Source organism: Sus scrofa, chromosome 8 (genome assembly GCF_000003025.6).
Source record: "Sus scrofa isolate TJ Tabasco breed Duroc chromosome 8, Sscrofa11.1, whole genome shotgun sequence".
Lineage (NCBI taxonomy): Eukaryota > Metazoa > Chordata > Mammalia > Artiodactyla > Suidae > Sus > Sus scrofa.
In genome coordinates, this window is record NC_010450.4 from 54285004 (window position 1) to 54302156 (window position 17153).

General features: G+C 37.6%; 1 protein-coding gene and 1 pseudogene across 1 annotated transcript; both read left to right on the forward strand.

Annotated features, from left to right (window-relative positions):
• On the forward strand, window positions 2203-3183 carry LOC110262008 (olfactory receptor 10AG1-like). The gene has a single exon (XM_021100799.1). The coding sequence runs from the start codon at window positions 2203-2205 to the stop codon at window positions 3181-3183; it is 981 nt and encodes a 326-aa protein (XP_020956458.1).
• LOC110261956 lies at window positions 7485-14209 on the forward strand (annotated as a pseudogene).

A 17153-nucleotide genomic window follows, 5' to 3' on the forward strand; every position in this document is an offset into this window, starting at 1 on the left:
TGACCAGATGATAACAACACATGATCTGCTGAAAAGGTTTATTCAAATGAGTTATAGAGAATAAACTAGCACAGGTAAGAAATAAATTGATAAAGAATATGAACATTTTCATGCAGGTAATTTTGGACAATTATGAGTATTTTTTTTTCTAGGGCATCCATGCACTTCTGACTGTGTTTGGGAACTGGAAAGTACATTCAATCATATTCTGTGGAGACCCTGCTGCAAAGTCTGGTCTATCATGGAAGAATTGTTTTCAAAAACACATCAATTTAATTGCAAATAAAAACATTTAACTAACAATTATGTGTAAATAGGGAATAGAGATATTCCCAGGAGGAAGAAGTGACTGTTTTGTCCGAAAGAGTTCTTGCTCTTTAAAAGCAAGTGCACTACTTGTTTAAAAAACTTATAGATCATAACTACTTAATACTTTAAAATGTTATAAATACTTATTCAATAAGAGAAAAGCTACATCAGCCAAATTGAAAAAGGTAAATATTTTGATATTCTTTTTTACTTCAAGGTAATTTTATTTATTTAATGATCAAGAGTCAAAAAATAATATTAAACAACTAAAATCATGGATATATGTGGTCCAGAAATGTATTCATTATTAATGATAGCAGTATTTAAGATGGATTTCTGTCTTTTTGATTAAAAAGTTAATGTTTGAAGCATTTAAAATATATGCATTTCTAATTTGTCTGTTGTTAATAATGATAATGTTAAATTTATGATTTTTAAGGAATAACCTATTAAGAGAATATACTCAAAGAAGATGTACTGCATTCAAGTTAAAGATTTTACCATATTAATAATAAAGTAAACATTGCCAGTACAGGTAAAATATTTCCATGAGAAGGAATAACCTCTTATTAGCGAACCTTCTTTTCTTGTGGATTTTGTGGAGGATTTATTTCAAATTATAATCTCCTGCTAAAGAATATTTGGTTCAACATTTTAGCCCATGTTCTAATATTACTTATGGCACCCAATCAAATAGGATCATAAGCAGGGAAGGTGCTGGATGTAATATTGGACTACTTTCTTATTTATTGATTTTACTTTTCCCTAGGAACATTTAATTTTGGCCTGAAATAAAACACTATTCCCAAATATTATTAGTATTAAAATTATTTAAATGCCAAAGATGTGTTTTATAAGCAATGTGATCTAATTCAAAAAATTAAAATGAGCATTGCTGGAAACTTACAGGGTGTTGAAAGTAAAAAAAAAAAAAAATTGGCTTTTATATTTGTATAGTTATAATAATACTTTCCCCCTTATTGGAAAATATCAATTCTTTTTTTTTGGTTTAAAATTTTATTTATTTTTCATAGGAAAATTTCTCTTTATTTTATTTTTATTTTTTTACATAATTTTTTATTTTCCCACTGTACAGCAAGGGGGTTAGGTTATCCTTACATGTATACATTACAATTACATTTTTTCCCCCACCCTTTGTTCTGTTGCAACATGAGTATCTAGACAAAGTTCTCCATGCTATTCAGCAGAATCTCCTTGTATATCTATTCTAAGTTGTGTCTGATAAGCCCAAGCTCCCGATCTCTCCCATTCCCTCCCCCTCCCATCAGGCAGCCACAAGTCTCTTCTCCAAGTCCATGATTTTCTTTTCTGAAGACTTATAACTGGAATCTAATATCCAGCACAAATGAAAATATCAATTCTAATTGTAATTTCTAATTTTAATGTAATTCAGAAACATCTATGGAATAAAATATTGGGTCAGAGTCTTGTGCTATATTCTTTATAGAGTCATTGCATATAATAAGGGTAGAAAAGATATGTAAATAGTGGGACATTGCATTAGATGTTAGAGGATGGATATTATGTTATATACCATATTGATTGGTAAATAAAATCATGGTAGTGATCAAATAATGTTTGAATTTGAGTTTTGACCAAAAGAAATAAGTCATCTGCATACTCCCTTATCATACCGTAGTTTAAATTAAACTATCTAGGCATCTGACTCATATTGGTATAATTAAAATGAAGATCTAACATGGAACATAATTTAAGCAATTTATTTATCAAATTGATTTTTTTTCTGCAGATGAGTTTATAGCTCCTGGTTTCACATCAAATCTCCCAGAATCACAGAACATAAGTGTGACAAATAACTCAGAATTTATTACAGCAAAAGCTCATGTCTTGATCCAATTATAAAAGAAGAAAATGCAGTCAAGAAATGTAAATCCTCAGAGGGAAAATAATTTGAAAATTACAGAAACAAATCTTACTATAATGATTGAATTTGTTCTCTTGGGCTTTGCTGATATTCCCCAATTTCACTGGTTTCTGTTTGGGGTTTTCTTAGTCATCTATTTGATTATCCTGTTGGGGAATGGCATCATTATTCTAATAACAAAAGTAGATGCCACTCTTCAGACCCCCATGTATTTTTTCCTCAGCATTTTTTCATTCCTAGAAATATGCTATGTATCGGTCACTCTTCCCAGGATGCTCATGGACATTTGGACCCAGAAAGGAAAAATTTCTGTTTTTACCTGTGCTACACAAATGTGTTTCTTCCTTATGCTGGCAGGCACAGAATGTTTCCTTCTGGCTGTGATGGCCTATGACCGCTATGTGGCCATTTGTAACCCTCTGCACTACCCTCTAGTTATGAATCCCAAGGTCTGTGTCCAGCTGGTGGTTGCTTCCTGGATCAGTGGAGCTCCAGTCCAGATAGGAAATACATACCAGATTTTCTCTCTGCCCTTTTGTGGTTCTAACCAAATCAATCACTTCTTCTGTGATATCCCCCCATTATTGAAGCTGGCTTGTGGAGATATCTTTTACAATGAGATGATGGTCTATATACTCGCTGTATTATTTCTCACTCTTCCTTTTATGTTAATTCTTGGGTTCTATACTAGAATTATCTCCAACATTCTGAAGTTGCCATCAAAAACAGGACAAACCAAAGCCTTTTCAACTTGCTCTTCCCATATCATAGTTGTACTTTTATTCTATGGATCAGCTGCTGTCACCTATTTAAAACCTAAATCCAATCAATATGAAGGAATAGACAAACTGCTCTCTCTTTTCTACACCATTTTGACCCCAATGTTTAATCCTATGGTATACAGTCTGCGGAACAAAGATGTGAGAAAGGCAATAAGAAAATTTCTTCACAAATTATCAGCATTGTGAGAATTTGAAATAACACAAATTATTATTTTATGTATTTAATTTGTAAGGAGTCCTAATTGAAATCTACTTTTCAGTAATGTTCTCCATTTTTAAATAAGATAATGATGTTATTTCCTTCTAGTAGGACCTTATGTTCTCAGTTATGGCAGTTGTGTTTTACTTTTAAAGATCAGTTTCCCCCTCACTGAAAACTCATGAATAGAGATGTGTAACTAAACCAGATGATGTGATATGCAGTATGTTCTATAATTGAAATTATGTCATTTTTCTATTTTATTCATGTCTTTCTATACACTAATATATTCTTATTTTAAAAATGAAACATTTTTAGATGTTACAGAGTCATTACTATGTGATTCCCCCATAGAAAAAAATAACTAAATCCAAAGATATAAAAAGTACTAATACACATGTGTGCAATATAATGTTTATTGCAATACTATTTTTCTCAGCAATGAAAAGGAAAATGAATGCTCTTATTGAGAAATATTTTAAGAAATACTATGCACAATGTAATAGAATTACAGTCATTAAAAACTCATCTTACATATATGCGATAATGGCCCCAATATGTCATTTCTTCTTGTATCCATTTTTTTGTCATCCTCCCTAGACTGCTCTTGATTATCCATGTGATAATCTTTGGCCAAGAGAACATCAATAATCATGACCAGCACTTCGGCATTCGTGCCATAACAATCCAAATCATTCCATCACTGTGTCAAAAATTTCAGTCTAGACTCCTGATGATGAAAGAGCACATGAAAAGAAGCCACAGTTCATATATAAATTACATAAAGTTGGAATAAAATTTCAACAGATTTACAACGTGCTAAAGTGGTTTTGGATCTATTGTGAGATATTCTCTACTAGTGCTTTAAATCGTATATTTTTCGTAGACTTTAAAAATTTACCAATCTCTTTGTATTTGGAATATGCATTTTAGTTGTTGTTTTGGAATGCCCATACATGGCAGATTTTCTAATTGCTTTATATATGAATATTTCTCTCACAAAGTGAGTCTCTTCTGAAATAAAATCCTCTGCTGAGTACTGTAGATCACAATTTGAAAGGCCTTCAATAATCATACAAAGACAAAAATCATGCACAATTTTAGATATTGAAAATGGAGATAAAAATGCATGACCTAATTTTTTAATCTACAATTCTCAACACAATGGCTTGTGCATTCTTTTAAAAGAAAATATTAATAAATATAGGAAACTCTACCAAATTTAAAAAAAAAACTCAATACTTAAAAAAAAAGAGAGTATGTTCTCTGGCTACCATAGAATTCAATTTCAATTTTATTTTTTTTATGAGGTTTGGGGAATAGTGAAGGGGAAGAGCATGAGAACATTTCAAGGTATGACACAAGTGTTCCTTATCTTGATTGAGGTGACGGTTTCACTGGTATATACTCACACAAATTATGTCAAATTTTTAGTTTCTGATATGCACTTTTTATTATGCTTCAGTTAAATAGTAACAAAGTGTTAAAATTTTTTAAGGATTTAAAATAAAAGCACAGAAACTTTCAGTAAAAGAAAGCAGAGATCTATTCCTGTATGTGTTGATCTACCAACGATGTCAAATCTTTCACATGTAGTATCATAAAAGGGGAAATTTCATATTAGAAATAAACTAAAGAAACATTAACTATGATAAATATATGAGTAAAACCATATATTTTGTTTTTATTTTAATTTCATTTTAATACATATGTGTTTTTAAGGCAAATATTTTTAGCATTTTAATCATACAACACTAGTTCATAATAGGTATTTCAAGTTGTATTGTTTCAGGATTCTCATACAGAGAGACAGGACACTGAGGCTTTTTTTTTTTTTTTTGGCTAGGAAGCAGCATTTATTCATGCCGGCACTGGCTGAGCAGATTCACATTCAAAGGCTGAGCCCCAAATGCAGGTTGGCACTGTCTTATATACCTTCCATTATTTTTTTTTCCTTTTACACTTTGGTCTCTTTGTGTGCCCCTTAAGATAACATATATTCCATAAATTCTGCTTGGATGGTCTATGTTGCATATGGATATGGTCAAAGTTGCATATGGATACTGATTATGTCTTGCTGCCACAGAGTTATACATGTGCAAACACATGCTGGTTATGCCACGTTGCCTTTTCTTTGTTCTGGGAAGACACTTACCACATTTCCCCCTTTTGATGCTTGGGCCCCCCTATGAGGTCAAAGAACATCATCTTGGTTTAGGGATTTATATTTCCATAACACCATTACATGTATGGCCATTTTTCTTTCAACCATGGCCTCAATGATGCTGGAGAGACCTTATAAATAGGGGAACTAGACAGGGAAGGATCAGGCAAGCCCCCCAAATTAAAAACACAACACCTATGAGGGTTTTGAATCCCATGAAAGTTGAAAACCATCCCCCAAACAAATTTTTGGGGTTCTAGCCTTTTCAGGTTTGGATTGGGACATGAGTGATTTTTCATATTCAATCTGTGATTTTGTCTATGATCTTCCCTTCACATTTATTTTTAAGCAGCCATTATTCCTCCTTCAACCCCTCCTTTAGAGGCCAGCAAGTAATCTAAACCTAGGCAGTATTGATTGATGGAATTATGGCACTTGGTTTTCTGCTTGGTTAGTATATTAAGGGCTCTTGCAGTTTCATTAGTTATAATTTCAACAACAGCCTATAACCAGAAGTTCTGGTTTAACACATAGATGGGAGTACAGTATCCATAAGATCCATCCTCTGCCCAAGTGGCTGTACCATAATAATGGAATATATGCTCAGGGGGCCATTCATCACCTTTCCAGTTGCCAATTTGTAGAGCATGATGTTTTCTCTGTGTCTCCCAGTCTGCATACTCTTGGACTCCCAAATGATCCTTTCTGACAAGTGGGAGCAAGAAGACACATGGATGGATTGACCCCAACACAAAAGATCCTGACCAGTTTGGGGGAAGAACAGTATAGGCTGTTCTCTCACAAATCCAGTATAATCCACCTGAGACCTGCCATTTGATGTTAGTGTCAACTTTGTCCCAGGCCTGTCAGAGATGAGAGAAATTGGACAGGAGGTGAGGATTAGGTTCAAAGTGGTTTGGGGATACCCACCATTGGGATTTCTGGGTGTTTACATTATAGGATCTCTGGCCTAGGCATATCAGGCTCCCAACAGAGGTATTGAATCATTGTTCCCATAAGGCAAGGCAGTTCTTTCATATGAGTGAGGTTTTCAGAAGCCAAATACCGGTGTCAGAATTGGTGTATCCTGCCTCATTATAAGGTTCATGGGGACCTAGCTTTCTGGCCTCCTATGGCTATTGATCTCCCATGTTATTTCCCCTGCATATGTAATAAGAAGAAGCCTTTAGAGTCTGGGCTATAGTCTCTGCCAGGACCAGAAACAGGTTTCTGGTCATGATGGAGATGGGAGGAGGGCTACTTTCTATTTCCTCATAAAATGAATGAAAGTCTTTATGAGTTGGGGCTCAGAGTGGAACTGTGACCCTCGTGAAGCACAGAATAGTTCCTGGATAAATGCCTTGCCTGTAGATGCATATACTGATCTTGTGGCCATTTTTACACATAGGATCCTGTGGGTCTAGGCTAGTAAAAATTAATGGGGTTGCAGGGTCCTAATGTACATTTGGGGTTGGCTATACCATGTTGGAGGAGTGCTTTTTTGTCTTTATCTTTCCAAGGGGCCCATGTAACACAGTTCCAATGGTGGCAATAAGAGTAGTCCAGGTCATCACATCTGCCCCATGACTTTTCACACATATATTTGTCATTAAGTCTGTACCCTCTTTCCCAATGTAGTTCCCCACATGGTATAGTATGACATCCTAGTCTGGATGTCATACTATACCATATTTCTACTGTCTACCTAGGAGGTAGTTCCCATTTTTAATTTTAAACCAAGTGTTTTCATGTTGTGAGTAGTTAGGGTCCCATTCTGAGAATGGACTAGGGAACAGTGTGTTGGTCAGAACCACTGGTTCCAATATCCCCTTGGAGGCTTCAAGTTTTGCTTTTTGGTCTGCTTTATGGTTTCCCTAAGTGACCATAGCATGTCCTTTTTGATGTCCCTGACAATGTATGACTTCCACTCTTTTAGGGGCCCACACAGCATCTAAGAGTTCAAGGATTTCTTTGCCATACTTTAAGTCTTTTCCTCCTGAGTTGATTGTGCCCTTTCCTTTGTATAAGGCCCCATGTACATGGAGGGTGCTGAAGGCATATTTAGAATCCGTGTATATATTGACATGTATCCCTGCTGCCAATTGGAGGGCTTTGGATTATGCGATGAGTTCTGCCTTCTTTGTAGAAGTTCCTTTTGGCAGGGACTTTGCCTCAATGGTGGACTTCAGGGTCACCACGGAACACCTAGAAAGGTGTTCTCCCTCTTTTACAAAGCTGCTACCATCTGTGAAATACTCAGTGTACAGGTCTTTGAGGGGCTGGTCCATTAAGGCTTATCAGCTGGAAAATACCTCATCCATGACTTCAATAAAATCATGATTTGGCTGACCCAGCCCAACAGGTAGTAGAGTTGCAGGGTTTAGGGTCCTCACTACTTCTAGGTGAATGAATGGGTTTTCACATAACATTCCCTTATATTTGACCAAGCAGGTGTTAGTTAGCCAGTATTGTCCCTTATACTCCAATAATGTCAATACCAAGTGTGTCACTAGGATAGTTATCTCTTGTCACATAGTGGATTTGTCAACCTTTGACACTAAGAGAGCCATGGCTGCAAGTGCCCATAGACAAGATGGCCATCCTTGGGCAATGGAGTCAAGTTGCTTGAAGAGGTATGACACTGGACAACACCATGACCCCAGCATATTGGCACTGAAATGTTGGTATGCTCGTGCATGTACAAGAAGAAGGGCTTGAAGATGTCTGGGAGTCCCAGGCCAGGCATGTTGGTGAGGGCTCACTTGATCTCTTCAAAAGCCTTTTGTTGCATTCATTCCCACAACATAGATTCCCATTCTCCCCTCTTTGTGGCCTCAAAAAGAGGTTTTGTCAAGATGGAGAAGCTGGGTATTCAGATTCTACGGAAACCTGCAGCCCTGAGAAATTCCCAAAACTGCTGTCAGGTGGATGGAAGTGGGACTGAGCAGACAGCCTGCTTTCTATCTGCAGTGAGTTGACATTGTCCTTGGGATAGGTGAAAGCCAAGGTACTTAACTTTTTCTTGACAGATATGGGCTTTTTTCTTTGAAACCTTATAGTCTGCCTCCCATAGGAAGATGAGGAGCAGACTCATCCTTTCCATATATTCTTCCTGAGTCTGCCCAGCCAGTAGTAGGTTGTCCATGTATTGAAGTTGTGTATAGCCATGTTGGCTTGCTGGGAAGGCTTTTAAATCAGAGGCTAATGCAGTGCAGAAGATAGTTGGAGGATTTTTGAATCCTTGAGGCAGTCTAGTCCATGCCAGCTGGTCCTTGTCACAATTTTCTGGATTTTCCCATTGGAAGGCAAAGATTGGTTGACTCAGAGGGGCCAGGCAGATTCAGAAGAAGGCGTCTTTGAGATCCAGGCATGTGAAGAAGGCAGCTTCATTGGGGATAAGGCTCAGAAGAGTGCAGAGTTTAGGGACGACTAGGTGCAGGGTAACGGTGGTTTGGTTTACTGCTCCCAGGTTCTGAACTCACCAGTAGGCATCTGTTTCTTGGTTTCTGAACTGGCAGAAGAGGCATGATCCAAGACAACTGGCAGAGTCAGAGGATTTCATACTTTAGAAGTCTCTCCAAGTGTTTCTGGATCCCAGTTTGTGCCTTGAGAGGAATGCAATATTGTTTATGGTGGGAAATTTTGACCTCTGGACTTAGTTCTACTATAATTTAGGGTATGTTTTAGGCCAGTCTGGGGGAGTTGTCTTCAGCCCTTACTCCAGGGAGCTTGAAGGGAAGCTCAGGTCCCTGTTGTGTCCTCCCTATAAGACTGTAGTGGTGCCATTCTTTTCCTTGGGTTACCATGGGAGTCATGATTTTTGCTCCTGGTTTCCATAGGGTAAGGGCTGCTTGGCCATGGAAGTTGAAAGTTACCTGGGTCTGCAGCTTTCCCAATAAGTCCCAACCAATCAAAGCCACGGGACAGTTGGGGAAGTATAGGAATTCCTGAATGACTTCATGGCCACCTAAATTGTATTATCAAGGCAGTAAGAAAGGACAACAGGTGCAGTCACCATTGGCTCCCACAACAGTGGCTTGTCTTTGTGAGGGGAGCCCAGTTTGGATCACCACAGAATGTTCTGCCCCATTGTCTACCATAAAGTCAGTGGGCCAGTGCCCTGCTGTCATTCGGACCATGGGTTCATGGGAGCCTAACAAAATGGATCCCAGTCTGTTCTAGTCTTTCTCATAGTTTCCCATGGCAGCCAGACCAACACAACTGTCGTCAGGGACCTTATATGGTCACTGCACTGGTTGGTACCATTCTTGAAAATCACCCAGCCCCTCCCCCTCTGTCCAGGAGTTGGGTAATAATTTTCTGACCCCTGAGGGCACTCATTCTTCCAGTGCCCTTCCTGGAGGCAGTTAGTGCATTGATTTCATCACAATCTCATCTCTGGGTGAGGCAATCCTGTTTGTTGTGTCCTTCTCTGACCTCAGCCCCTGCCCAGTGGGGCACCTCTCCAGGAGTGTCCAGATTGATCCACCACCAGAGCAGCAGGAAGCAGATCTGCCTTCTTCTTCACTTTTGGATCTGCTTCTTGTTGTGCCTCTGGATCTCCGTTGCCAAATGACTTTGATGCAAACTCCAACTTTTGGCTGGCACTCATTTCAGTGAAGTCCTCTACCTTTTATAGCTTACATTGGATATCTCCCTGGGCCTGACCAACAAAGGCTTCCTTAACCATCCATTGATTTTTTGAGGCTTCTGAGTCAAAGGGCATGTAAAGGCAGAATGCTTTGCATAGCCTCTCATAAAATTGGCTTGGCTCTCTTCAGGTCCCTAGAGCACCTCTGAGGTTTTGCTCGTGTCCATAGCCTTTTTCCTTGCATCCTTCATGTCACTTAAAAGAGCCTCTTGGTAGCACTCAAGCATTTTAAATCCCTGGGCATCAATAGGGTTCCATCAGAGATTTTTCTCAGGGAACTCATCCTGGATTTAAGCCTGTGCATTCATTATTCCTGTTGGGGCATGTTCCTCCCACCATTTTAAAGTGCCTTGAGTAATTTGGTGGCACCCTTCAGTGCTGAACAGAGTCAAGATTAGCTGGCAGCAATCAGTAAAGGTGGGCTTATGGGTCTGGATGATGGATTGTGTTAGATCAATCATTGCCTGAGGTTTCTCAGTGAATGAGGGAGTATGGTTCTTCCAGTTCAGGAGATCAGTAGTGGTAAAAGGCTGATATATGAATGTACAGTGGCACCCTTGTACCTGACCATCCTGATCATATTAGCAGGGACCCCAAGTTTCCTCAGTGGCATTTGTGAATCACCTTGGTGTCTATGAGAAAGGAGACTGCCAGAAGAGTCCTCCTGGCACCTCCTGGCCAGAGTATATGGGCTTATGACTGGCTGCTATGGAGTGGCTATGTTTAGGGGCATCTTGGGTGGTTTTGTGGGATCAGTGGCTTCTGGGGTGTGGGTGGCCTCTGGTGGGGTTTTAGTTGTGGCAGGTGCAAGGATTGCCAGCACTAGTGGGGGATACAGTGGTGCATTGGGGAACTTCCTCTGACTCCCCAGGAAGAATGTTCTTCTAGGGCTTTGGTTGGCATTTTGAAAAAACTGTCATTTGGGCCGTCATGATTTTATAATTCTCTTCTATACAGGATTTTAGCCAAGGTGGCTGAGAGAAGACTATGTCTTGCCAACAGTCGATGCAAGGGAATTGGTCAGGGGGGCCTGGTTCCTTCATGATGAATCTAAACACTTTGTGGGGGCCACCCATTTCTTCCTCCAAAAGATGAGAGTCACACACAAGGGAAAAGGAATCAGTAAACAATTGCTTCATCTGTCTCTAGCTCTCCTTACAGAGTTATTTCAGGTGCCTCTTAGCATTGGTGGGACTCTACAAACACCAACATCAGGATCTCTCTGAATATAGCCACCATAATCAGTATGAGGATTGCTACAGAATGTCAGATCGGGACTCCACACTTGCTTCAGCCCTTGGTAGAGTCAGAATTCTCCCATTGTCTGTCTCATTCACTCATATTCACACAACATCTCCAACTCACCACCCAGCACCTTAGAGTCATGGTTTCATCTGCCATGATTACTCAGGCAACTCTGGGAGGTTATCAGACTCCCCTTCTGCCTCTTAGGGGCAGACTTACCAAACTGAACCTGGATGCTTACCAGTCTCATGTGTGGCACTCCCTTGGCTGGTTCCTGGGCCTCACTGGGTTCCTTTGTGCTCCCAGGGTCCTTGTGCTCACATACCAGGAGGTCTAGTCCCCTGTGAATCAATCAGTCCACTGATGCCATGTGAGGTCACTGGTCTTGGCATTTCATGGTTTGCATCCCAGGGACAAGAGAGGTGAAGTCACTGTCTCTGAATCACAGATGAGCCCCTAAAAGGGTTGCAGGATTCTTATACAGAGAGATGAGACACAAAGCCTTTTTGCCAGGAAGCTGCATTTGTTCATGTTGGCACTGGCACAGCAGAGTCTTATCCAAAGGCTGAGCCCTGAATGCAATGGATCACTGTCTTATATACCCTTTATTTTCTTTTTACATTTTGGTCCTTTTGTCCCCCTTATAAGATAACATACATTATGTAAATTCTAGTTGGATAGTCTATTATAAAGTTGCACATGGATACTGACTATGTCTTGCTGAGTTATACATGAACACACAGATGCTGGTTATGCCACATTGCCTTGCCTTTTTTCTGGGAAGGCACTTACCACAGTAACATAGAAAAAGCCATCGGATGAGATAAAGAAACTAAGTGCATATGGCATTGGAAAAATCATCTATTTCTGTTGAAACCAACTCAAAGCAAGATAATCTCAAATCAGGTAATAACCATACTGTAACACATTAGGGAGCACTACCTCATCTTTGGAGGCTTTGAGGTGGACTAAGTTGACCATTTGATATTGATGTTGTAGAATGACCTCCAGCATAATAAAAAAATAGTCTGGAGATAATATTAAGTTTATTTCCACCACACATCTCACTAAATATCTCATATTATAAATATACCAAAGAAAGGGTGAAAGCTTTTTACAATTTCAGTAATTAAGTAAACATAACTGATGAAGTATGTTATTTGTCTGCAGGAAATATCTAAAATGTGGGGAGAGAAATGTGTGATTAAGTGTAAGAAGGTAATTGGAACAGAAAATCCAGAAATAGGTATAGCAACAATAGCAAAATAAAAATAGAAAATTTTTGAGTCATTAATTGCATTTTGAGTTCTACATTCTCACAGTTATACAAGTTAGGGAAGAACTTGTAGTATTTATTTATTTATTTATTTGTTTGTTTGTTTGTTTATTTATTTATTGCTTTTTAGGGACACACCTGCATCATATGGAGGTTCCCAGGCTAGGGGTCAAATCAGAGCTACTGCTGAAGGCCTATGCCACAGCTACAGCAACCTCAGATCCAAGCCATGTCTGTGACATACACCACAGCTCATAGCAACAACACTGGATCTTTAACCCACTGAGAAAGCCCAGGGATCAAACCCACAACCTCATGGTTCCTAGTTGGATTCATTTCTGTTGTGCCACAACAGGAACTCCAGAACATGTAGGTTCCTAATTGCATATGTTTCCTCAAGAGCAGCATGTTAAATAAAACTATATTTATTGAAAAAGTTAGACTGATCAGTCTCGTGATTCCAACTGCCTCTGAAGATACTGAGTCTCATCCTTTGAGATAGAGCCAACTCCTTTTTTGGTCTTCATAACTCAACTGATTTCTTTTTTTTCAAGTTACACATTTTTCATACTCATTCTAAAATTGTGATATAAGTAAATTCTAACTTTTAAAAATAATGTAAAAAGTAGAAACCAAGTGTTTTTAATAACATTATTTTTAGATATTCACTAAGCCTCTTCACATTTCCTCATTTTAACCTGCCATAACCAAAGTTTACTTCTTATTTCTCCAAATCAACTTTTACACATTGTCCACAGGAACCAAGAAAACCAGAGTGTGAAAGTCACTTTTATTATCTTGGGCTTCTCAAAATATCCAGGACTCCACCTGCCACTCTTCCTGGTCTTCCTCACCTTCTACACAATCACTGTACTGGTGAATCTGAATATGATCCTGATTATTAAGCTCCATCCCAGGCTCAACACCCCTGTGTATTTCTTCCTTAGCCATCTGTCCTTTGTTGATTTCTGTTACTCCACAGCGGTTACACCCAAACTCTTATAAAATTTGGTTATAGAGATAGAACAATTTCCTTCACTGGATGCATCATGTAGTTCTTCTTCACCTGCATATTTGTGGTGACAGAAATATTCATGGGTTAGTGATGACCTGTGGCCTACTTGTTGCAGTTGGTAACCCTCTTCCCTACAGAGTTGTCATGTCCCTGAAGCTTTGATCCTTGATGGTGGATGCATCACACTCTTGGAGAATAGCCTGTTCCTTAATATACACAAAATCTTTATTGACATATCCTTTTGTGGGACCAATTTTATAAAAAACTTTGTGAGTATGCCACCATTGTTGCTCTTTCCTGCTCAGCCAGCAGATCATTTTAGTCCATGCCACATTCAATGAAATAAGCAGCCTGATTTATCATTCTTACTTCCTATGTTTTCAATTTTATCAGTGTCATGAAGACGCCTTCAACTGGGGGGATGCCACAAAACTTTCTCCACCTGTCCCTCCCTCATGACCACAATCACCATCTTCCATGGGACCATTCTTTTGCTCTACTGTGTTCCTATCTCCAAAAGTCCATGGCTCATGGTCAAGGCCTCTAACTTTTATGCAGTGGTAATCCCCATGCTGAACCTACTGATCTACAGCCTCAGGAATAAAGATGTGAAAGAATCAGTGAAGAAGTTAATCAATGTTAAATCATTAAATCAATGGTAAGTTGATAAAATATAAAGCTAGACATAATCATTATTTCTTTTTTTGAGTACCGAATGAATTTTTCAATAACAGCGATAGAGGAATCTATGCTAATCTTGCAATTGGCAGTTCAACATCTGTTTACTCTTTTGCTAAAACAACTTTAAATTACATATAATAATATACATAAAAGACTATTTAAGATTTTTGATTCAGACATTGAAATATAATTTTTTTGTTGTTAGTATTCCTGACCTTGTGATTTGTTCTGGTCAAATTTCATTTTATTTATTATTTTATTTTATTTTATTTTATTTTATTTTATTTTATTTTATTTTATTTTATTTTATTTTATTTTATTTTATTTTTAGGGCAGTACCTGTGGCATATGGAGGTACTGAGGCTAGGGGTTGAATTGGATTTATAGATGCTAGCCTGCACCACAGTCACAGCAATGCCGGATCTGAGCCATATCTGCAACCTACAACACAGCTCACAGCAATACCAGATCCTTAACCCACTGAGTGAGGCCAAGGGTTCAATCTTTTTCCTCATGGATACTAGTCAAATTTGTTTCCACTGAGCCATGATGGAAACTCCTCAAATTTCATTTTAATTCTAGCTATACAATGTATGGGATTTTTGAAACCATCTGAAGAGTTATAGTTTACGATGGAAGTTTACTTAATATAAAAGTGGTTCATTAAGAGCTGTTTAAAATAAAACCTCAAAAATATATTTTAAAATTATATTTAATTCCTTAAGAAACATTTGGCTTTTAAAGACTCTCAGACAAACAAAATAAAGAAGAAATATATCTGCTTGAAAAGGACCAGAATTATTCCTTGGTGCCTGAGAAGGTTAAGGATCCAGAATTGTCACTGCTGTGGCTTGGTTTGTTGCTATGGTGTGGGTTCTTTCCCTGGCCCAGGAACTTACACATTTCTTGGGAGCAGCCAAAAAAATAGTAAAGAATATGAAATTGTTAAGTTAGAATTAGTGATATAACCAAATATAAAATATTTTCTGTGTGCTAGTTCAAGAAAATGATGGTTTTATCCATTTATATCAATGTGATTGTACATTATTTAATTACTGGAGATTTTATTGGGATGATTATATTACATTTTATTTATTTATTTATTTATTTTGGTGGGCTCATGGCATGTGAAAATTTCTGAGCCAGGGATTTAACCTGTGCCCTGGCAGTAACCCAAGCTGATGTAGTGACAACACCAGATCCTTAACCTGCTGCACAAGAAGACAACTCCTGGAATAATTTTAGATTCATTTTAAGCTGCAATATTTTTTACCCAGTTTTACTCATGATAGTACAACATATCAATAAATTGATAATTACATAATATTCAGATCTTATTAAAGCATCGGTTGTTCATGGATGAAAAATAAACAATTACAAACTCCATTAGGATGCAACAATAAATCATTTTAAATTAGTAGCTTTACTGGGGTAGCACTGTTGATACCCACTAGGTCATTGAGCTTCACAGCTGAGCTAAGCAGATCAGCTAACCTTCAGTCTACACACCTATCTGTATGAAATCTTCCTTGGACCACTTGAGTAATGGTCTTTTTGAAAGCAGACGCACAGTAAAGTGTTCCCAAAAACAAAATCATATTGTAAGTGTGGGTCTCATCAGTTAACATTTTATGAGTCACACACACACACACAAACACAAACACACACACAGCATCTGCAGAAGAGGAAGTTCCCTCTAATAGTTTTTGTTTTTTTTGTGGCCCATGACAATAAACTCTATCAGAATTCTCCAGTGTCTGTTAGATATAAAATAAATGACACCATCACAGAGTATAACTTCTAGTTTTGTGTATTCCTCAAGGGTATCTCCAAGCTCCTGTCACAGTTTCTTGACTGTTGCAAAAATATGCCATTTCTTAGTCATTTATTAATTATATTTTGCATGAATCATCAACTTTCTGATTAAAGGACAGGAAACATTTAAACAAAAATTTCAATTTTGAGAGAGGACATGTATGCAGCTTATTAATACTAGCAAGGAAGCCATAAATATATATAAATTGGGAAAATCTGACTTTTGGTAAGTTGATTCAACCTAGGATCATCTTTTCACTATGATCAGAGGGATATTGGAATCCCGCAAGTTTTTGGAGGCAGAAACCTGTGTATGTAAGCTGAATAATACAAACATTAATTTTGTGGTTTATATTCAATAAGCTAAATTCTACTTTTATTATTCACAGGACCATTGTCCTAAAACTGAAAATATGTCTCTAATCATTATGTTAGCTACTTTAGAGGGTAACAGAAGAAACATTAAGTATAAGTCTTATCCTAAAGAAGTGATATTATTCAAGAAAAATGATAATATGCCAACATGCATGCATACACACAGACACATAAATGCATAATAAATAGTTATATGCTAGGCATTGTACAAATATTATGATGATATAAGCAGAAAGAAAATACAGCAAAAGAAACAACATTTAGACTAAGCAGCAAAGTTTTCTTGAAACAGCTATGTAGTAATTTGTGAAGTGATGATGCAATGTGGGGAAAAAATGACATTTTAGAGGTATAAAAATTTGAAGATTGATTAAATGCAAATAACTTGTGTTTGTACAATAAAGATTTAAAATACATCTATGAACAAAGTAGTGTTCTAGTATGTAGTTACTACAGAAATCTAAGTGGAAAAGTTTCAATTTGATTTATTTAGTATAAAATGCCTTCAGAACCACTTATACTACAACTACATTCCAGGCTAAGTGAAAATCAACAGTTAATCTTATAGATTAGACTATAGCTTAATAAAAATATGGAAATCTTAAGCTCAGATGATGAGATAGTTGATAAAAATGAAGGTGGCATATTTTGAATATTTCTCCTTTCAAAATTTTTCTCTGATTGCCTTTCACATGGCCAAAAATATGAGATGACCAAAAAAGAGTCAGAAAGAAC